Source organism: Acinonyx jubatus, chromosome X, assembly GCF_027475565.1.
Source record: "Acinonyx jubatus isolate Ajub_Pintada_27869175 chromosome X, VMU_Ajub_asm_v1.0, whole genome shotgun sequence".
NCBI lineage: Eukaryota > Metazoa > Chordata > Mammalia > Carnivora > Felidae > Acinonyx > Acinonyx jubatus.
In genome coordinates, this window is record NC_069389.1 from 25,659,733 (window position 1) to 25,683,141 (window position 23,409).

The 23,409-nt window shown below is 43.7% G+C and overlaps 1 protein-coding gene and 1 long non-coding RNA gene across 2 annotated transcripts in view; one reads left to right on the plus strand and one right to left on the minus strand.

Annotated features, from left to right (window-relative positions):
* Window positions 1-3,602: 3,602 nt before the first annotated feature.
* TASL (TLR adaptor interacting with endolysosomal SLC15A4) lies at window positions 3,603-20,691 on the minus strand. Its single transcript, XM_015081717.3, has 2 exons — window positions 20,478-20,691; window positions 3,603-5,521 (listed from the first exon to the last, which is right to left on the minus strand). Exon 2 carries the CDS (start codon window positions 5,518-5,520, stop codon window positions 4,630-4,632), a length of 891 nt encoding a protein of 296 aa, XP_014937203.3. The 5' UTR covers window position 5,521; window positions 20,478-20,691; the 3' UTR covers window positions 3,603-4,629.
* LOC128311577 (uncharacterized) overlaps window positions 10,585-23,409 on the plus strand; it is a 78,997-nt gene continuing 66,172 nt past the window's right edge. The window contains exon 1 of the long non-coding RNA XR_008290065.1: window positions 10,585-10,671. This is a non-coding gene — a long non-coding RNA (uncharacterized LOC128311577). The remainder of the gene's footprint in view (window positions 10,672-23,409) is intronic.

A 23,409-nucleotide genomic window follows, 5' to 3' on the forward strand; every position in this document is an offset into this window, starting at 1 on the left:
AACTCTACTCCCAGTTTTTAAAAGTACATGGAGAAAAGACTGGAAATAAATTCATTCAAAATGTTACCTGAATATCTGGGGACTGAGGACTTCAACTTTCTACTTTGGTGTTATTCAAGTCTTCTGGAGTGAGCAGATACCACATTTATAGTGACCAAAAAAAAAATTTTTTTTTAATTGTCTTTTTGAGAGAGCGAGGGAGAGAGAGAGTTTCTGGGGGGAGGGGCAGAGAGAGTTGGGCAGAGGATCCAAAGCGGGCTCTGTGTTGACAACAGACAGCCTGATGTGGGATTCAAACTCACGAACCGCGAGATCATGACCTGAGCCAAAGTCGGACGCTTAACCGACTGAGCCACCCAGGTGCCCCGAGAAACGTATTTTAGAAGAAAGATAAAAATGGAATTAGAATCCAGAAAAGGATGTCTACAATGAGCATGAGAAACAGTGGATTAATGTATACGGACAAGTCAAAATATACAGCATGGGATGACAGCAGGCAGAAAAGTAACCAACCATTTTTAAATATAAGCAAACATGGGCGTATTCGTCGTGAACAAAGAATTGATACATTGTGGAGAGGCAAATGTCTGACAATCAGGAGGAAAAAAATGGTCCTTTCTGTGGTAGACAGAATACTGTTGTCCTCCCCTGCCCCCGCCCTGGCAGATATTCGTATCTTGATTTCTGGAACCTGTGAATAGGTTAGGTTACAAGGCAAAAGGAACTTTGTAGATGTGGTTACTTGAAGAATCTCCAGACGAAGACATTAGCCTCAATTACCCAGCTGGGCCCAGTGGAATCATAAGGGTGCTTTTAAAGAGGCAGCCGGAGGGGCGGCTCTGGGGCAGTTCTGTGGATTGGGGCGCAGCTGGATTCATGTGCAGCCGGGAGCCACGGAATGTGGGCGTCTTCTAGAAGCTCCAAAGGGTAAGCAAATCGGTTCTCCCTCCTATGACCTCCAGAAGGAACGCAGCCTTCCCAACACCTCGATTTTAGCCCAGTGGGAATCATTGTGGGATTCCTGACCTGCGTAACCCTAAGGTAACACGTTTGTTTTCTTTCAAGCCACTGCTTTTGTGGTAATTTGTTACAATAGCGGTAGCAAACTAACATACTGCGGTTCGTGCATTCGTGCAGCTCCCGTTGGAGCCGTCGACCCGCAGTTCTGTTGCACCAAACACACGCCTTTGCATGAAACACCTCTTCGATGCATCTACCCGGATCCTATCTTGCTCTTCAGGACTCACTTCCCTTTGGCATCTTTGCCAGCACTGAGCTCCTCGACCGTCCACTACCCCCTCAACCTGCCTACTTTTAGCCCGTATCACACTCGACTTGCCGTCGTGGACAACTGTATTCCTGTTGGGGCCACTTTGCCAAGTTCTTGCCTAATAAGTGGCTTCATTACTTGGTACGCAGTTGTTTGCTAGGTCTTTCCACCAATACGGCAAGCTGGCAAAGAAGAGGCCTGCTCCCCTGTATGTCTACCCACGTTTCATGCACAGTGCTCCCACCCCACCCCCCAAATAGCATCAAATTCATGCTCATTGGAGAAGAGGAAGCAGTCTCTTGTGTAGCCAATTAGTTCTCAGTAAATAAGCAAAAGGGGAAATGCCCACGATATTTTATTATAATGCACTTTAGGATACTTACATGCTCTCCGAAAATAAGCTCATTCAGTTATTTGTCTCCTGAAGGGAAACTCTGAATAGCCCTTGGCTCTAGTCAGAAGTAGTTGCTTTTTCATACTGCTGGTCTTTCACTTCACCCACCAGATGCGGTATCCAGCCCAGCAAAAGGTAACCGTTTGACGTACATTAATTGGATGCCTACTGTGTGTAAATACCCTTTGAGACCAGAGAGACAAATGAGTAAATCAAAGCTTAAGTTCTTGGCTGGGTGTGAAAATACGCAAATATTATCAAGCAAAACACCGAAGAAGAAAAGATGCAGCATCAGGGTAAAGGGACTCACGAGTTCTCTTCCCCTCGAACAGCCAAACCAGTCTTTCATGAGAAAAACATGGTGATCAATAGGAAAGCAGGTGGTAATACTTGAGTAGGACTTTGCATTTTAACAGGACTGAATTCAAATCCGGGTTCACCACTCATGGTTTGACCTCCCGCAAGTTCCTTAACTCTCCCTGAGCCCCGCTGGCTCACCTCTAAAAAGGGGATGATAGGCATTTTCTTTCGTAGGTGATGAGAATTCTCTAATTCGTGCAAATACGTAACATGGTGCCAGACACATAGGAAGCAATGAATAAAGAGCAGCTGTTAACCTTGATAAATTTAAAACTGTGGATACCACAGCTGAATAATGAGTTCACAACCGGGTTTCCTTATTCCATATTGTATGTTGTAAAACATTAATGTATAAAAATAAATACTGAGAAATGCAGAAGGTGGTGTTTTGCTTCCGCCAGATCCCTTCGTCCGTATGAAGAGCTCATTTCCCCAGCACCTGCTTCCCCAGCACTTGGGGAGTTTGGCCCTGAACTGAACTGCCTCAGCTCAAGTGACGCCCCCTTCTGGTCAAGCTGGAGAACCAAAGCGAACCCTCTAATTTCGGTTTGGATCTATTGTGAAGGGCCATCCCAGCTTCCGTGCTCCCTGAGACGGCCTGAGGCCTCTTTGGAAACCTTTTCTGTTTCCTCCCGGTCCCTTAAGTCCAGCGAGCATCCAGCAAGGGGCCAGGCACTCCTGAGGAGCACGGTTGACAAACTGTTTTGGTAAAAGGACAGATAACGTTTGAGACTCCGGTGGGCCAGACGCCCTCTGTCTCATTTACTCACCTCCGCCATTCTAGCGTGAAAGCAGCCATCAACAATACATAAATGAATGGGTATGGCTCATTTACAAAAAAAAAATTCTTTGGGGTGCCTGGGTGGCTTAGTCACTTAAACATCCGATTTGGGCTCAGGTCATGATCTCCAGGTTGGTGAGTTCGAGCCCCATATTGGGCTCTCTGCTGTCAGAACAGACCCTGCTTCTCTGCTTTGGATACTGTGTCCCCGTCCCCCACGCACACGCGCTCTCTGAAAAATAAACATTTAAAAATATGTATACTCTTTGCTTGGTTTTACCTTTTTTAAAGGCGAGAAAAATTCTTAGCTCGTGGGGCTTCAAAAAGGGCGTACCTAGATTTATTGTAGTCATTTTGCAATAGATACAGGGACGCATTGCAATTTGCATACAGCGCAAGAGATACATGTTATACACCTGAAACTAATGTAATGTGCTAGGTCACTTACATCTTAATTTTTAAAAAGCAGGCATCAGGCTAGATAGGGCCAGTGAGTCGTGTTTTGCCATCCTGTGTGGCTAGAAGAATTGGGTAGAGCAATGAGGTGTTCATGATGCCACCGTTCTAGTGCTTGTATTGACAGAATGGGCTATCATGAGGCCCTAGAACATACAACCTTGCTGGGAGGACACAGAAGACCCCTGCCTGGCTCCAGACGGGTCAAAGGAAGGATGGAGAAAAAGATGAGGGGCGTGTGGAATTCCCATTCCTAACTTCTTTTGAAGCTTAGTACCACCAAGAAAATCATACAGAGCAAAGTAAAAGGAATTGTCTAGTATTCACAGTGTGAATGAACATCGCGGGCCCGGCTGGCTCAGTCAGTGGATCACGTGACTCTTGATTTCACGGTTGTTAGTTCAAGCCCCACATTGGGTAGAAAGGTTACTTAAAAATAAGATCTCTTTTTAAAAAAATAACGATGTGCTATTTTCCATTTGGAACACTTCGTCTTCACTAATAAAACTAGGAGGTGAGAGTGGCTGTTTCATGACTGTTGCTAAGTAATCATTAAAAAAAACAATTTGCAATTTGCTACTGTTTGAATGTTTATAAAGAGTTATAAATCTTAAATGATAGGCTGTAAAAAACAGAAAAGAAGTAGAAACATATTTTCAAGACCGTTTCAACTGGTCTTTCTACCCATATACAGCACCCTTCTGAAGTCCAGTTCTCTCAAGAAAAAAAAAAAAACTTGGAGGAATTAATTCGGATAACAAACAGTAACTCTTTACCCTGAAACCTCTGCATTTTTGTCTTTCCGTGGTGGATGTTCTTCTTTGGCTGGGCTGCTTTTTCATTTCGTCTACTCTTTAAGTGAATCATACATTTACTTTTTGGATCTTTTTTTTTTATGTTTTTATTTATTTTCGAAGGAGAGAGAGAGAGAGAGAGAGACAGAGCATGAGCGGGGGAGGGGCAGAGAGAGGGGGAGACACAGAATCCAAGCAGGCTCCAGGCTCCCAGCCGTCGCACAGAGCCCGACGTGGGGCTGAAACTCACAAACCGCAAGATCATGACCTGAGCCGAAGTTCGAGGCTTAACTGACTGAGCCACCCAGGCGCCCGCGGATCATTTTTATTTGTGCTTTGTTGCTATACGACCTTTGCTTTGCAATGAGTCGTTCTGGATGCTCTTCCCACATGCCTTCATTACGTGCAATAGTAAGAGATTTCCTTTGAATTCACACTTGACCTCTGTCCAACCTTGCTTTTTTTTTAGCTCTGGACTCCCCTTCACCCGCACCTCCTGCACATTCTCAGAATAAATGAAGGAAGTGTTGCTCTCATTTGGAGGAGTCGAGAAGAAGGGCCGCCAGCCTTCTCTCTATGGATTGACGTTGCTGTACTGAGAAATACGGAGACTAGGTGTGCTAATTTCACCCGACACCAGCTGTAATAGGCAGTTAATGACTATGTCCTTGGCTTTGGAGGTCTCCAGATTCTTCTCTCTGGACACTTGGAGACTAATTTGATCCACACTTGTCATGATGAGTTCAGACGCCAGAATCTGGGTGGGGGAACTGTCATGAAACTCAATGTCCATGATGTACTGCTTGTATAATTCTACCAGCTTCTGCTCCAAGTATTCGTTCAGCACTGCGTTAGAAACTGGCTTCTGCATTTGCAGGCTGCTTTTCTCTTTGACGCTGGTTATTCTCCAGTAAGACGAATACCGCTGGATAGGTTTCTGGGGAAAGTCGCTGGGCTGAGTGGGAATGGAATCCTCCATGGGCAAAGGAATCTCAGATGATTTCAGCAAAGGGCCATAGTCAAAACTGCTCTCAGGGGGGAAATCTGTCGTCACTGAATTAATAGCCATCACCTGGTCACCTGCAATATGTAAGTCATTGTAATTCTTGCAAATACTCTTACAGGAAGGTGGAACCAAGTAGGTCTCTCTGCTCGAGTCTCTACATATTTCCACTGCAGCCAAGCTGGGGCTTTCAAACACGGGATTGGGGTTTGTCTGCAGCATTATGGTTCTCTGCTTTCCACTGTGTTGGCTCTCTCGCGCGTGCACTGAAGACATAAACTTGTCTGAGGATTTGCAGCTCACGTACAGACTTCGGACTTGAGTCTCATCCACAGAGCAATAGGAATGAGTGGCAGATTTTGTCTCTTCTTCCTCCTCAGCCACCTGCTCATTATAAGATGAACAGCTCCAGTGGATGTCCTTCTGGTAGGCAAGTCCGCTGAGATACCCTTCTGACAGCATCCTGCAAAGAGAGTTGATAAGTAACGACGGGGAAAATGAAGATTGGAATTATGGAAAAAAAAAAAAAAGGTAGTTGATAGATGAAAAATGACAATAAAGGAGGTGATTCATTCATCCACCACACCATTAATAATTAGGTGCCTGCTGTGTGCCAGAACTATGGCATATGCTAGAGATCAAAAGATGAGTAGGACATAGTCCTGTCTTTCAAGAAGGTTCTACCAGGCGACAACAACTGGGGGACAAACAATGCCAATGGGATATCACTGAGAATTGTAACGGGGATGGGCACCATGGAAGTCCAGAAAGGGGCCCCTAACACAGCCTGGGGCAAAGGCAGAGAAGTCAAAGAATGTGTCCTAGAGAAGGTGGCCTTTTAGCTAAATGGTGAAAACTAAGTGGGAGTTTCAGCCCCACACAGAGTTCAAAGAGAATATGGTGGCATAGCCTGTTCACCATATACCAAGATGCTGAATATAAGCAGAAGAGGCTGGGAAAGAGATTGGATTTGGGGCTTGGAGCGCCTTGGGAGTCAGAGGCGGCAGAGTTTGCCTTCTGCCCCAGAGAAAATGGAGAATGAGAAGCTGCAAAGCGGGGAAGCGGCTAGTGCGTTATAGGGAAAACGTTGAGAAACCTGTGGCACCTTCTGCTGAAAAGGGCTGTGTTTTACTCCTCTTTGTATTTATCCCTGGGAGCTAGCACAATTGTTTGCATTTTTGTAGCGACTTAAAAGATATTGGGGAACTTCAATTAAATAATGGACAGCACTGGCAGATAGGAAAATAATTCACTACCAGCCCGTCACGAAGGACGGGGGAGCCTCCCCCACCTTTGCAGCCCGGGATAAGTTTCTTGCTCTCTCCCACCTGCTTCTCACCATACCATATCCTAGAAACGTCTGTCCCCAGCTGATCTGTCTACCTCTCCCCTAGTTACCAGGGAGCTTTCCTGACCTCGGGCTTTGGCTACACCCGCCTCCCCTCCCCACGCTCCACGGTTGTCCCTGGAGTCTGGAGTGGCTAGAACAGGCTGGAAACTAGCAGCTGCATTTGCTAAAAAAGGAACGCTGTGGCATTTTGAGCCTGAAATTGAAAAGTGAAATTAGGAAATAATTGTATCTTAACAGAGGGTCCTATTTTTACATTTTACTGTCATATGTATTCAGAGTCATTTCCCAAGGGAATTTTTAATTGTGTCAGGGTAATATTATAAAAAGAATATGATTAAGAAAATTAGTATAATTGTTTTAATTTTATAAAGGTCGTACCTTCAGTGTTTATTTTCCCTTTTGGAACTACCTGGAGATCTATTCAGTAAATATATCAATTAAATGGTTACTATATTCTACCCACTGTTAGATACCACAAAGATACAAAGTTAAAGGTTTTCCACAAATCTGTGAGGTAATTCTTATATGCTAGACATAATTATAAGAAAAAAGAAAATGTTTCCTGAAGAAGCTTTCTACGTGTAGTTCTGCCTGCAAACTGAACATCAAGATGAAAAGGCAAATCTCACATACGTGAGAAGCAGATAATTTTCAGGGCAAAAGAGTGTATCCTAAAGGCTTAACGGTGATAGTTAGCGACTCGACTGCAGCTGGGGACTTCAACCTTCAAGGTCTCAGAACATCATTGTGGAAAACCAGATTACTCCTGAAATCATTGTTGTACTATATGCTAACTAATTTGGATGTAAATTTAAAAAAAATAATAATAAAAAAAATTTTTTTAATTAAAAAGAAAAATTCCGAAAAAAAGAAAAAACAACGTAACTCTCTCCTTTCGAGTTCATGAACAAGCTCCTGGAGCTCTGGGCAGAATTCAGTTTTAAATTTTTTTTTTTTTAAGTTTTGGGACAGAGAGAGACAGAGCATGAACGGGGGAGGGTCAGAGAGAGAGGGAGACACAGAATCGGAAACAGGCTCCAGGCTCTGAGCCATCAGCCCAGAGCCTGACGCGGGGCTCGAACTCACGGACCGCGAGATCGTGAGAATTCAGTTTTAGAAAAATGCCTTTTGGGACAACATGGCTTGAGCTTTTCAACTTGAGAACCCAGAGCCCCCAAAGGATTCAGGGCACGGTATTTATGCATCAACAGCAGGCTAGTGGATATAACCCCCCATGGATGAAGGTAGTATGGCTCCAGGTAGGTTTGGGAAGAGACGAGCTCTGTGCTCTACCTCCCACATAGGATCTGGGGAAGCAGAGAATCTGAGGGAATTCTGTCCTGTTCAGTATGGCGTGGGAGAAGGAGGGGAGCCAGCCACGTCGATTGCTGGAGTGGACAGGCCTGCGGTGGCCTCCTCACGTCTGCCTACGAACCGGCATGCCACCCAGAGCCTCCAAACCTGGAGAAGACCAAGATTTGGGGTGGGAAGATTGCAGACACATCTATAGACTATTCACCAGGGACTACTGAATGATAAGTTTCCATGGATGCCAGTATGACTGCATGTTGACAACCGAACATGGCCGCACTTCCATATCCATCACTGACCCTATAGCTCTATGCGAACAAGCTAGAATTTACAGGGGAACCCAAGGAGGAGGGAGCCCTGAAGTGACTAAAGAAATCCTGATTGGCAGTGATCACTCAGGAGACTGTGAGCTCAAAAGCAAGATCAAATTGAGGTAGAGGAAAGCAAAGATCTCCAGGAAAATACAGGAAGTAAGGCCTATCTATGTATTTTTTTTCTTTTTCCCCCAAACTTTAATAAAACAACAGTAAATTATTTATTTGAAACGTTAATATTCAGAAGAAAAGTGAGAACAGAAGAGACAAGCTCAATAACGTTTCAGAAGCTGAAAAGAAGGAAGCCAAAGGTTAATGTCTTTGGAGACCTGAGAAAACTGATTCTTACAAGAACCATGGAAAATTCCAAGAGCCAGTCTTGTTGAAATTCCCCTACATGTTCAGGAGTTGGTGGTCCCATGTACCTTTTGGGAATAGGGTTCTCTAACTCATTGCCTCCCTATAACCAGGTCACCGTCTCCCCTTCTCAACCCCAAAGGAAAAGTTGAAATATATTCTCTGAAGAATAAAATACAGAGTCTTGGGACTATGGGATACCAACTGAGGGTAGAATTACCCAATAATAGAGTACGTGAACGTATGCATGTTGGATTGTGAGATCCACGACCTCCCCTCTTAGCTTCCAGAATGCTGGCACAGGGGCATCCACGTTCTAGGTGGGATTTGGAGAAGGCTGTTCTGGGGAAACTGGACTAGTCTGAGGAGAAGAGCAGCTGACCCCAGAGGATCCACAACTAAATGTGGCATCCAGACCACCCTCATTCAAGTTCACAATCACAAGAGCCCACTGAGCCTTTTGGATCTCCATTCTTAACTGTGGGTAGAATGTTGAAATATCCAAAGAAAGCTCTGAATGAGAGAGACAGAAACAGCCACTTAGAGGAGTGAATTCTGGGTGGGTGGAGCATGAACTACTGTCAATAATCTCAAGGGGAAAGGTTAGTAACATTACAATCTTTAAAATTAGGATGCTATAAAAAAAACATTCTGAACCTCTTACAAGTTAAAAATGTTAGAGAATTTTAAAACTCAGTAGAAAGATTGAAAGACAAAGTTGAGGCAAACACCCATTTTCAAAGAAGAACAAAAATACAAGATGAAAAATAGTAGAGACAAAACTAGAAAACCAGTCCAGGAGATTGATTATCTGAGCACTAGAAGGCTCAGAAGGAAAAGAAGAGTGAAATTTACACAATTAAAGAGTATTTTCCACAACGAAAGGATGTGAGTCTACAAAATACTGGATAAATACCCATTTTCCCTATACTTCCCTTCTTGTTATTGTAAAATGAACACTTGGGAAAAAGAGAAAACACTCTACGTTTCCAGAGAGAAAAAAGAAGAAAAAAACCTAAGACCCAGAATGTTTAGACTTCTCCACAGCAACATGAGAAGCAAGAAGATTAAGTAACAATATCTAAAAAGTTTTGAAAGAGGGTTGCCTGGGTGGCTCAGTTGGTTAAGCGTCTGACTCTTGGTTTCACCTCAGGTCATGATCTCACGGTTTCGTGAGTTCGAGCCCCACATTGGGCTCTGTGCTGACATCGTGGAACCTGCTTGGGATTCTCTCTCACACTCTCTCTCTCTCTCTGCCTCTCCCCAGCTCATGCTGTCTCTGTCTCTCTCAAAAATAAATAAATTTTTAAGAATCATTTAAAATTTTTGAATGAAATTTGTATTCAATCTAGAATCTCATGACCAAATTATCAATCGAGTAGATGGATAAAATAGAGATTTTTTTTAAGTTTATTTATTTTTGAGGAGGAGCCCAAGCAGGAAAGGGGCAGAGAGAGAGAGCGAGGGAGAGAGAGAATCCCAAGCAAGCTCCGCATCGTGAGCAGAGCCTGACGCCGGGCTTGATCTCGCGAACCGTGAGATCATGACCTGAGCTGAGACCAAGAGTCAGATGCTCAACTGACTGAGACACCCAGGCGTCCCCAAATAATAGAGACATTTTTTTTTTAAGCACAAGTCTCAAATAGCTCATCTCCCAGACACCTTTCTCAGGAAGTCAGTGGAAGAGGTGCTCCGCTGAAAGGAGTAAGTGAATCAATGAACAGGGAGCCCTCAGAGTGGGATAGCCTGAGCCCCTCTATCAAACCCTGCAGTGTAAAGGACCCCACTCTGTCCCTCCTTGAGTATGCCCATCCCAACGTGGTATGGCGCTCTAGAGGCCAACGTGAGGAAGCCCAACCAGCTGTCATGGAACTCCGGACCTCAGAATTGTCCGCTCACATTGCCCAGGGACAGCCTGAAAGTTGGCACAGGCTTTTCTCCTAATCCGTTAAGACTCATGCCAACTTAGGGACTGGGCGCACACACACGCCCAGACCCAGCAGGTGATAAAGGGGTAGCTTTTTGTTGGGGCCATGTGCTGAGGTCAGAAGTGGGGGCTGAGGGCGAGGGGTATCCAGGACTAGGAAGAGAAGATGGGAGTGCTCCGGACTGAGGCCCCCTGTGTTTTGTCCTAGGTTCAGGATGTGCCAGCGTCCTGCCCGGGAGGAAAGTGGAAGGACAGTGTGGCATGAAAGCTGCATCACGGGTCAAAAGGCCAGCTGCCAGGTTGGAACAGACCCGAAGGCTTCTGGATTGGAAGATGAAATCGAAGACAACTTAGTAAGTCTGAGCACCATGAAGTAAGACTCATATAATTGGCTGTGGACTTGGGGTTGAATTAGGAAGGTGTCAGCACATGAAAAATCTGGACCCGTGCTGTCCAACAGAACTTTCGGAAACGACAGAATGATCTCTGTCTGTGCTGTCCAGAATGTTAACCGGTAGCCAGTTACTGAATGGTTGCTGAGAGCTTGAAATGTGGCTACTGAAACTGAATTTCAGTTTTATTTCAGTTAATTCAGGGGGTGCCTGGGCGGCCCTGGAAGTTAAGCGTCCAACTCTTAGTTTCGGCTTAGGTCACGGTCTCATGGTGTGTGTGGGTTCAGGGGCCACGTCGGGCTCTGTAGTGGCACTTCGGTGCCTGCTTGGGATTCTCTCTTTCTCCTCTCTCTGCCCCTCCTGACTTGTCCTCTCTCATTCTCTCTCTCCCTCAAAATGAATAAACTTAAAAAAACAAATTAATTTAAAATGCCACGTGGCGCTCTCTTGGACAGTACAGGCTTAGAAGATAGTGAAGTTGACAACAAAACTTTAAAATACTGAAGACAGGCAAGTCGAATTGAAATTTAAAGATGACCACTGTCATTCAGTGTCACGGCAACAATTCTGGAGCAACATCTGATTCATTCATCTCTGTACTCCTTTCAAGGGCTGTTGGAGAGGAGGTAGCAAAAAAAAAAAAAATCAGGGGCGTAAACTTTTAGCTATTTGGTAATGACATGGGACCCTCACCTGAGACACTTTTTGTTTAGTTATTTTGAAACTAAGATTATGTGCAACTTCCTTTTAATATTTCCATCGCTGTTGGGGGGAGTCTAGAACCCCTGTGTGAATGGTTCAAGGAAATTTTTTAAAGCTATTTTTGTTTGAATAGTGTGGTTTCTTGGGTCGTCTCTGAGGTGGTGAAGGTAGCATCTAACATAGGTTTCTCTGGCAATATGTCCAATATGAAAACCGAGAGCCCCTGATGACTAGTAAGTGAGCCAAATGGAGCTAGTCTGAGTGACATTTTCATTTAATTTAAATTGCCACATGGGGCCGCCATATCCGCCCACACAAATCCAGGCAATTATAAACTCCAACTCAAAATTTAAGAAAAATGGTGCAAGAAACAGAGTGTGGTTTTACTATATGGCTGAGGTAGACATAATATAGAAAGCAGTGAAAATTGATCTAACCAAATTGGAGATAGCGTCACAGGATGACAACAAATCGGGAGACAAAGATAGTACTCTATCACGTATTGGGGCGCCTGGGCGGCTCAATCGGTTGAGCGTCCGACTTCGGCTCAGGTCACGATCTCGCAGTCTGTGGGTTCGAGCCCCGTGTCGGGCTCTGTGCGGATAGCTCGGAGCCTGGAGCCTTCGGATTCTGTGTCTCCCTCTCTCTCTCTGCTCCTCCCCCGCTCATGCTCTGTCTCTCTCTCTCTCTGTCAAAAATAAATAAACATTAAAAAAAATTAAAATACTCTATCACGTCCAATAATGAGATATCAATAAAAATTGTCTTAGGCATCGGCCTATGTGTCCAGACTGGGCGGCCAGTACGTGTAGTCAGAGGGGCACTGACTTAACCTGTACTTGGTAGACCAAGGTTGCATGTTCTTGGTAGAAGCGAGGGGAGTTAAAAAAAAAAACAAAACTAAATCATTATCTGGTTAGTGACAAGTCAACAAATAAAGTCCCGAACTGAAAAATCCAGAAGTTGGAATACAAGCATACTACTTAAAAAGAAATGGAGGTAAATACTAAATAATTCGTAAAAAGGAGATAAAAGTAGTTGCTTTTGGAAAAGAGGTACAGGGATTTCTGTTCTTAGGATCATTTGACCCCAGTTATGTTCCCGTGTAACTTGGGTTAGTTTCTTAATTAAAATAAAAACTAAACACAGATATTTTTAAAGCCACAAAGAGGGTGGGGAAAGACACTGGCCCTTCCTGTACAGCTGAGATTGTGCTTAAAGATACAACACATCCTGAGGGTGAAGAAGAGAGAAAAAAAAAATCACTGTGTAAAATGTCAACTTTTACTTGGTCCTAAAGAACAATAAGGATTTGCGGGGAGGGGGGGGGGGGCTGGGTGGTTCAGTCACTTGAGCGTCTGGTTCCTGATCTCGGCTCAGGTCATGATCCCAGGGTCGTGGGATCGAGCCTGGCATTGGGCTCCACGCGGAGCGTGGAGTCTGCTTAGGTTTCTTTCTCTCTCTGCCTCTGCCCCTCTGCCCCGCTCACTCTCTCTCTAAAACAACAACAACAACAACAAAAAAGAACAAGAAAGATCTGAAGAGGCATAAGAAAAGGGAAAAGTCACTGCAGAGAGAGGAGAAGTCCACGAAAGGGCAGAGACCTGTGTGATTCTCGCGTCGTCAGTAACGGACGCCAATCTAGGTGGGATGCAAGCATTATTTCTCCAAGTCACGGTCACTTAAGGCTTTTACTAAAATTTCACAGTCACTCTTTATTAGCCTTGTTCCCATTCAGCCCTGCCCCAAGTCTCCCACCATGTATCCTATTTCTTCTCAGACCAAATGATCAGCGCGACTGGAGTCCTCTTGCATTTTATGTGGCTGATGTTTATGAGTAGTCCAGATAATCTCCTTCATAGCAATGAAGGAGGAGGGTCTAGGATTTCGTTTGGAATAATGGGCCCTTTGCACTGTTTGTCATCATCCGAGAGCTTTGTCGATAGCTTGATTCTGATGGAACGGGAATGCTAGCGTTGTGATGTGCGGGGCCCAAGGCAGACCAGTAGGGCAGAAAGTGGTAAGTCCAGTGATGAAAAAGCGGAAAATATGCCCTAATTTCTAGAGAGGGATGCACTCCTGGCTAAAGGAAAAGACTCGTCCGGTGGAGGAGGTAAGTTGGGACACGCAGGGCTGAAGACACGCGGTGTACCCGGCGGGCCACGGCAAGCTCTGGCAGCTGATGCAATCTGTCAGTCGGGTGCTGGATTCATCCCCCCTTGAGGAGCCTGAGACAGGAACCCGGGAGGGAGGTAGCAAAAGAGGAAGAGAAGGAATGAACTTGAGAGACCGAGATCCCTGGACATGGAAATGAAGGAGAGAGAGGAACAAAAAGTGACTGAGTCCGGGCCTGCTGGGAAATGGCACCAGCGCTGACCAAAATGAAGAGATCAGGAGAAAGGCTGGAAAGTGAGCTAATGGGTTCGGTTTAGTTCCTCTTGAGTCTCCCACGAGATGAACTTTCTGAGTGCAAGTGTCTAACGGTGCATTGGAGATTCAGGCAGGGAGCCCGTTGGAGAGACTCCTTACAACCAACAGTGAAATCATCTTCCAAGTGTGCGCGTTAGAAATTTATATTGGGAGGGGAGCCTGGGTGGCTCAGTCGGTTAAGCGTCTGGACTCTTGGATTTGGCTCAGGTCATGATCTCAGGGTTCGTGGGTTCGAGCCCCACATTGAGTTCCATGCCCAGCGTGGAGCCTACTTTAAAAAGGTCAAGTTTCATCATATCTTCAGACTAGTGCAAAAGAACATTCTTGAATTAGTGGTCAGGAGACCAGAATTCTGGTTCTGACCTTGTCATTAGCTACGGTTTTAGTCTTATTAATGACAAGTCAATAAAATAGCTCACATTACTAGTGGCTACAACCCACAAAGTATCCTAAGTGCTTTTTATGTACTACATCACTGGATCCCCACAGAGACTCCAAGATGTAGGTAGTATTATTATGCTCATTATATAGAGGTCAAAATTAAGTAACATGTCCAAAACCACCAGACGTTCAAACGTTGGCAGTCAGAAAACGAGCCCACACTCACATGTTGCTTCAGATCACAGAGACTCAACTTCTGATCTGCAGATGAATCATGTAGGATTAAATTATCGGTAGAGTCGCCTCAAGCTTGAATATTGCATGAGTTTATAAGCATATATTAAGAGAGTGTAAGCGAGCGTTGCTCAGAATCAAAAATCAGTTTCTGAAAATTAGCAGCAGAGGGCAGCAGAGAGCATGCTAAAACAGCTTTTGAACGCCTGCTCTAAAGCTAGGCAATGTGTGAAATTTATCAACAAAAATTAAACTTACATTAACTCATTTAATATTCATAAAACCCTTTAATGTACTATTAGAGTGAAAACAATACTGCGTATCGTGACATCCTAAAATTTAAAAATAGAGAAATAAAGAATGTTATTTGAGTTGATTTTGGTGGTTAGCATTTAAAAAAATGTCACTGACTATTTGTGAAATTCTTATGACATTAATCTCTTCAAAGGTATTATGAAAGGTATACTCCACAAACAAATGCTAAGCCATGTTTTACAGTAAATTTCATTTGACACCCTGAAACTTGAGCCAATGGATTATTTTAATTGTTCCAAGATATTTTATCATTGAATTTTTGTTTCTCATCACAGAGAAGATAGAGAGATATATTTAGAATTGCCCATAACTAGGTGTGACGGAAAAGACATCCAAGGACTTTTGCAGATGAGACGTTCCAGGCAAATTTAGCCTACATTAATCATTACCAGAATAGGGGAATACCAAAATTAACCTTAGTTGCAAATTCACATCTTAGAAATATGTGCTAAAGTGCAGTACCTTGTTAAATCATTTACTTGCATTTCAGAAGAAACTGCAATATAAATTCTTCTTCTCAGAAAACTCTTGTTATACTCTGCACATGGAAATACTTTTAATTTGCACGCAAACAAGACAAGCGTGAGTTCAAAGAGAAAACATAAAGAGGGGAGAACTTGACAACAGGAAACATTTGGAAAAACCGAAGTTAGGGATCAGGAAACTTTTTTTTATAAAGGGCCACATATGTAACATTTGAAGTCTCGGCCACAGCTGCTCAACTCTGCATCATGGGAGGAAAGCAGCCATAGACCATATGTAAACAAATGGATGTGGCTGTGCTCCAGTAAAACTTTATTTAGAAAAACAGGCAAGGGGCGCCTGGGTGCCTCAGTCGGCTGAGCGTCTGGCTTCGGCTCAGGTCACGATCTCACGGTCTGTGAGTTCGAGCCCCGCGTTGGGCTCTTTGCTGACAGCTCAGAGCCTGGAGCCTGCTTCGGATTCTGTGTTTCCCTTTCTCTCTGCCTCTCCCCCACTCATGCTCTGTCTCTCTCTGTCTCCGAAATAAATAAACATTAAAAAGAAAAAGAAAAACAGGCAAAAGGCCAGTTTGATTCATGAGCCATGGTTGCCATGGTTTTGACCTAAGTCACTGGAGGGGCAGAGAGAGAGGGAAAGCGAATCCCAGGCAGGCTCTGGGCTGTCAGCGCAGAGCCCCACACGGGGCTCAGTTCCACAAACTATGACCTCATGATCTGGGCCGAAATCAAGAATCAGACGCTTAACCATCTGAGCTACCCAGGTGCCCCTAAGCCCAATTTTTCAATAACACTGCATGTTCGCTTTTATCATAATTTGGATTTTCCTAATGAGGAAACTGAGGTTGAGGTCACAAAGAACTAAGTGCTGGAGGCAAGATTCAAGTCCAAATTTACGAACTCAGAGGACATGGTCTGTTCGTCAAATATATCACACTACTGCCTTGTTGAGAGCAGTTAACGTCACGCAGTCGTGACAAGCAGTTAGTCCTTCCCGGAGAGGGGTATCCACCCTGACTCCAACAACCCTGACTCTGACTCTAAAGAACAGCACTTGGGGGCACCTGGGTGGCTCTGTGGGTTGGGCATCTGACTCTTGACCTCTGCTCAGGTCATGATCTCAAAGTTTGTGAGTTCGAGCCCCACGCTGATCTCTGCACTGACAGCACAGAGCCTGCTCGCGACTCTCTGTCTGTCTCTCTCTCTCTGCATGCATGCTCTCAAAATAAATAAACTTTTTTAAAAAGAAAAAAAGAGTACAGAATAACAACAACACTTAGGGACAAAGTGTTCCCAAAGTGTTCTGGGAACAGTGAAATACAGACAGAAAAGCTCCAAGAAAGCCATCAACGCGTGCCCCAGAGTGGGCCCGAGGCACACAAATAATTCATCCTCTCTGGTCTTTTCATCTGTGTCAACATTTTCCCTAACCACTCGCCCTGCTGCAAGGTGGCATCATCTCGCCCTTAATTTTACAACCACAGAATAATTTAATATTACAGATGTGTTATTTTTTTTTCATGTTTCAAGTTATTGAAGTTTTAGTTAGCACACAGCATAATATTCATTTCAGGGGTGTATAATTTAGTGATTCATCACGACAAAGAGATGCGCCACTGAAATATCAACATTACCCCATGACCTCCAGGAGAAAGTCCCCGTATGTTAGGCCCTCGTGCTACGTGGTCCTCATCTGTGTTCCCAGCTCTCCACACCTTCGCGCCCACCGCAAGCATTTGTGCATTTTTATTTCGTGTGTGTGTGTGTGTGTGTGTGTGTGTGTGTGTGTGTTTCTGTCCTGAGAGCCCTGCTTCCCTATCCAGGCCCTGTTTCACCACCCATACCCTTCAAATCTCATTTGTCAACATTTCAGAGCCCCTGGCCATCCATTCAGCATCCTTGCCCTGGAACTAGAGATTCTAGGTTATTTCTGTCCCTGCCCCCAAGATGTTTATCAGGATTGCATGGAATTTGAGCAAAATCATCTGTTACCTTAAATAAATCAGGGAAATGAGTCATTGGGATAGTCCTTTGAAAGAAGGAGTAACTGGAAACAGCAAAAGGAAAGCAAGAAGTTTGGGGGTTGGTGGGAGGTTGGGGGGTTGGGGCTGATAGGGTGGCAGAACAGAATGGTCTCTCGAAGGGCAGTTTGCACCCATGTGAACTAAGACATCTGAGGGACTGGGTTGAGACGGGTGCAGAGGAGACCTCCAGGGGCGCCTGAGTGGCTCGGTCAGTTAAGCGTCCGACTTGATTTCGGCTCAGGTCACCATCTCACAGTTCATGAGATCGAGCCCCATGTTGGGCTCCACACTGACAGCCTAGAGCCTGCTTGGGATTCTGTCTCTCCCTTTCTCTCTCTCTCTCTCTCAAAATAAATAAACTTTAAAAAAAAAAAAAAAGATCTCCAGAGCCACGTGGAGGCAGCAGTTACAAAATAGTACAGGAACAGGCACATCTTAGGTCAGCAAATCATTTCTGAAACTGGACATTGAGGTTTTTATTGCTTTTTTATTATGCGTAATCACTGCATGTACCTCCGTGAGTGTTTTTCCTTAGGCCAGATGTGAAGGAGCCGAATTACTGCCTCACAGCTCTTGCAAATTTCCTTTCAAGTAGCTTGGGCCAGCTTATTCTCCGACCAGCAGGGTTTGAGATTAATTGTTGCACCGACATCCTTCAACAGAGTATTCCTGTTAATTTGCCGATCGGATGAGCAAATTTATTTTTGCCTCAAATTTGAGGATGAAGCACTGTCTTATTAGGATTATGTGTAGGTGACCTATCAGAGATGTTATTTTTTTTAATACCCCCAAATCCTCAAAATACTCCGTTTCATCTCTTTGCCTGTTTTTCCTGTAATCTAAATCCTAAATCCCCTAATTCCAGCCCTTATTTTTTAAAGATCTTGATCTTTGAATCTTGTGAATAAACCGCCAAAAGGTTATCCCTGAAAAACTTGAATGTTCTTTTGTTTCGCCATCATCGGTAAATCTATCTTATGAGTTTGGTTTTCCAGCGAACGATACGAGAACTTTTTACCCAAAACAAAGTTTCTTCAGGAGAGATCTCCCCACATTGAAAAGCTCCCGTAGTTTGCTTACCGTTACCTTTGAAAGTACACATAGTTTAGAGCTAGAAATAAGCATTTTCTTCGTCATATACCTTGGTTTATATTCCTCTTATGTCCTCTTTGGACAAATGCTCTAAAGTATCTCTCATCCATATGTCAATTCTTGTTAACAAAAGAAATCATTGGGGGGTCATCTCTTCTTTCAAATATGAAGTGATTCTTAATTTGTGCGGGTCTGATTTGATGGCTAAGATCATAAAGTCCAAAGGCCTCTGTTTTCCATATGAACCTCACCAAGTAAATAATTTTTTGTTCAGTTCTACTTCTGAGGGCTTTCTCTGGGTGTGTGAATTTTCTTATTTACAGAAACTGTAGATTTGGAGGCAGAAAATTTGTAAATATGTTTTTGTCTTCGTTGGGATTTTCTTCATGCTGGGTCTTGACATCTCACAAACGAAAAAGATTAAAGCCCATGATCACTTTTTTGGATTGACACAAAATGAGAGGAATCAAAAGATAAGTGATGCTGATAATGTTGACTGATGTTAAATTTCTTTGGTGTTATAATTGCTAATCATTATTTAATGAAATTATCTTGCGTCTATTAGCACTATCATTTACTTCGTTGTAGTCCCAGCAACAAAATGCCATACCGTGTACTTGACTGCATTCTAAATTTAGAAAACAAAATTGGGAAGAAAATAAAATTGGGAAGAAAAATTTAAGTATGAATCATATCTGAAAGAATAGTCTTGGTGTTACATTTCCTTAGCAGTGTAATTATGGGGAAGACTGCCCTTTCTCTTAGCATCCAGGCTCAAGGATTTGGGGGTGACACATGTCCTAAAGTCACCAAGGGAACTGTGTACATATATATGTGTGCATGTGTGTATATAGATGAAGGGAGAGCAAGAGAGTGAGAAAGTAAATATAGCAACATAGCTACAACCGATTAATCTACACGATGGAAGCATGGGTGTTCGTTGTACTATTCTTTGCATTTTAATACAGGTTTTGAAACTTTGCAAAAGAAAAACTGGGAGGGCCCATCCCCCCCCACCCACCTTAAATTCCACATGTGAGTGAAATCACAGATATGTGTCTTGCGCTCGCTGACTCATTTCCGCTTAGCGTAATACCCGCCAGTTCCATCCATGTTATCTTATGTATCTGAGCTAATCATGAAGTATGTGATGTGTGATTAGACACGGTTCAGTAGCTGGAGCGGACGTAGCTATTGAAACACCACTTTGATATGAGACTTAGCGCCCTTGCCTTTGTACATCCCCTGAATTACCGTTACAATGTGAACGGTTTTCACCCAAATTTCAAATACTCTCCACTCCGACGAGAAGCTTTTCAAGCCCAGAAACACACTGTTCTTACAGTGACCTTTGCAGGAAATGTTCCAAAAATATCAGTACGAATATTCTGGCCAAGTCAGGTCCATACCACAACAAAGATGGATGTGTGCAAGAAGGAGTTCGTTGGAGCAGATGTAACGATAGTTCACGCGAAAGCCCCCCTGTACGTGCCGCCTTCGATACCAACAGGTAGACTTTCCCCAAATGAGCCTGGTGGCAACTCGGAAAGTAACAGCCCTGGCTGTCACGTTGGCTTTGAATGTGCCCCGCCGCACAGGAAAACTCTTAGCTCAAGCTCTCGGAATGAATCATCGAGAGTCAAAGCCAACTGGAGCTTACTGTCATTGTCCTCGTCTCTAGAACTCTATCACTGTATTCTAGAGATGTGCTGTCCCTGCAAAGTTCTGGTCAGGTTTTGAGGCCTGCTTTTCAGAACGTGGAAGCTGATTCTGTGCAGCAATTTCTGAACAAGCACCGTATCAGTTACACAACAAACACGTGATCCGACCCGTCCAATTTGAGGGGTAAAAAAAACACACAACATTTCAGAACCGCCCAAAATGTGAACGCAAGGGGGTAAGAGAAGGGAGCATTTGGCTTCATTTCTCCCGACTGTCGTCCACTCCCTCGAATGCTTGCTGAACCTCCCGCTCACCTGTGACTTGCTCAACTAGGAAAGCATCTGAGAGGCGATGGCATCTGGTCTCTGGTGGTAAACGACTCAACAAGTGAGAGGAGAGGTGACAGAAGGATTGGCAGTTAGAGGGCCTGTTGCCTCCTTTCTCTTACCTTCGCGAACCAATCTGCTCCTTTGGTCCGGAGGAAACAGCAAATGACCATGTAGGGACAAGTAAGTCAGCTGTGCTTTTTCCAGAAATGTCCACCAGCCTTCCAAGAAACTAAGCTGCTCTTTGTACGGACATTCTTCTTATAGCTGATCCCATGGAAAGAGTTGTTTTTGCTCGAGTCTGATTTGTGCTCAAAAACAGTGGGAAGTCCCAGGAAGCGGGGAGGCAGTAACTGACAAACCCACATCGAGCCACAGAATGGTGTTTCTTCCCCTTTTTCAAAAAATGAAACCTATCTATGAAACTGTCTCTTGTTAAAATAGTTGATTGCTACACTTTATAGAAGAACCCTATCCGCATAAATGTACTCTAACAGTAAATTCTCTGGCATCCCTTCACCAAAAGAGAGCCAGAGTCCAATGGGATTTAAAAAAATTCTCTGTCTCGTCACTGAGCTCGCTGAGCTATAATTTTTAAGAAGTATTCTCAGGTTTGTACTCAGAATTTTAAAAAATGCTAACGAAACCGTTTTCCCTCACAGAGTAACCAAAGTAAAAAATGATATAATACACCCAGTGGGCAAGGTTGTAGGGAGACAGGCACTCTCCTGCGTTAGTGATGAGATTATAGACATTTTTAGAGGGCAGTTTCCCAGTATCTGTTGAAGTTTTTTTCCCCAATTTGAAATATTCGTACCCTCTGACCCAATAATTTCATTTGTATAAATTCATTCATGTCACAGGTTTACACCTGGGCACACAAAAAAAGTGAAAAGGTATTTGTGGCAGCATTAAGAAAGTCAACACCTGGAAAAAATAGTCATAAATAGGACATTGTGCTAAATAAATGTAGAACTGTATACAATACTACTACACAGTTGTTAGAATCATGTGGCTTTATATCTAATCATAGCAAAAGGTCTCCAAGTTACGTTGTTTAGCAGGAACGCATAATATGCTCCAATTTATATAAATACAAATAAGTATACTTCTATAGGGATATGCAAGAAACTGGAAAGAAACAATTGCCTTTTGAGAATGAGTCTTACTTTTCACTCCATCCCCTTTTAAAATTTCTACTATGTGTATGTATTACTTTTTCATTTTAAAAACCAGTATATTTGGGGGCGCCTGGGTGGCTCAGTTAAACATCCAACATCGGCTCAGGTCATGATCTCATGGTTTGTGAGTTCAAGCCCCGTGTCAGGCTGTCCACTGTCAGCACAGACCCTGCTTCAGATCTTCTGTCTCCCTCTCTGCTGCCCCTCTCCAGCTCGCTCTCTCTCTCTCTCTCTCTCTCTCTCATCAAAAATAAAGAAATGTTTTTAAAAAATAAATAAAAATCAGTATTTTTAAGTTCTCTATGGTTTTATTTGATTTTACGCCCCAAACGTATTGTAATCTATGTTTTCCTGGAGGACAGACAAGTCTATCTACAAACGAGTCTGTTGTTCTTGCCCAAAAGCAGACAAATGTTGAGAGTTCTGGAAATAATTGATCTGGTTTACCCTGACTGCTTTTAGCCAACCCGCATGTGAGCCCTAACATGAATTACTGTCGAATTGGACCATCAAGCCCTGAGTTGTGAGCAAGAGGTTGTCATAACTGGAGAGCCAAATATTGTTTTATTTCTTTTGATTGTGGATTCAACCACAACCAGCTAGACTGAGGATATTCTAGGGTGGGCCATACCTACCTCCAGAAACACTTTCTCACGGGTTCCCAAAGAGCTCACCTGGCAACGCCATTCAGTAGCCATTATGGGGCGATTCTGTCTACTCTGGGTTGCGTTAACTCACATTGATTGTTTCAAACGGAATATGCAAAGTTTGTATCATCCTCACTTTCGATTTTTGTCTCTTAAGTTATTCATTTTATGGAAATCATCCTTTGTAGGATATATTTTCCATCATCGAAAAGATAGTCCAAGGGCGCCTGGCTGGCTCAGTCAGTTAAGCGTCCGACTCTCGGTTTCAGCTCAGGTCATGATCTCACAGCTTCGCAAGTTCGAGCGCCTCGTGGGGCTCTGTGCTGACAGCGCAGAGCCTGCTTGGGATTCTCCCTCTATCCCTGTCTCTTCCCCTCCCCCTCTCACACTGTCTTTGTCTCTCTTTAAATAAAGAAATAAACTTAAAAAAAATTTTTTTTTAAGCTAGCCCTACGTTTGAGCACCTGGCTGGCTCAGTCGGTAGAGCATGTGACTCTTGATCCCGGGGTAGTGAGTTTCCAGCCTCACCTTGGGCGTAGAGCCTACTTAAAAAAAAATAATTTAAAAAACACAAGAAGTTGGCACTATGTCAAGTTGGCTTACCATTTCTCTTTTGACGAGACCTGAGCTTATGAAATTGGCTTTACATTGCTTTCTCTTTGCTGACTGAAGTAAAGGAGAATTATATCCTGTGTAACTAAAATCCTATAATGAGATTTTCTGTCAATCTATTGGATGGTAGGTAAAGAGTTACTGCCTTGATTTCTGTGCCTCTAGAAGGATATTATTCCTGGGACACCTGGGTGGCTCAGTCCAATCCAAGAACATTGGATGTCTTTCCATTTATGTGTATCTACTTTAATTTCGGATACTACATAGGCTATTTTGTCCCTTAGCTTTTTTTGTATTGATTTTTCACTGTCGGTACATGTAGATTGACCTCATCCTACTTGACACCTACATAGACTTTCAGTGCAAGCACGTTCCAGTGATAATGTATTTATCCAGTTCTTTATTGATAGAACCCCTCCTTTAGGAAGATCCCCCTGCCGTCACCCGGTGGGTCTTGTGTCACTGCACGCTGCTACTCATTCTCCCACCTCCCCACTTCATCCTTGCTAAGAACTTTCATTGGTTTCCTACCAACCTTCCATTTCCTAGAACTGAAATTCTTGCTTCCCCCCACCCCACCCCCCTCCCGCCAGTGTCTTATCTTCGTGAACTCA

Excerpts from the sequence above, each read along its gene's own strand:
- TASL (XM_015081717.3), bottom strand. The coding sequence starts at position 5,520 with ATGCTGTCAGAAGGGTATCTCAGCGGACTTGCCTACCAGAAGGACATC.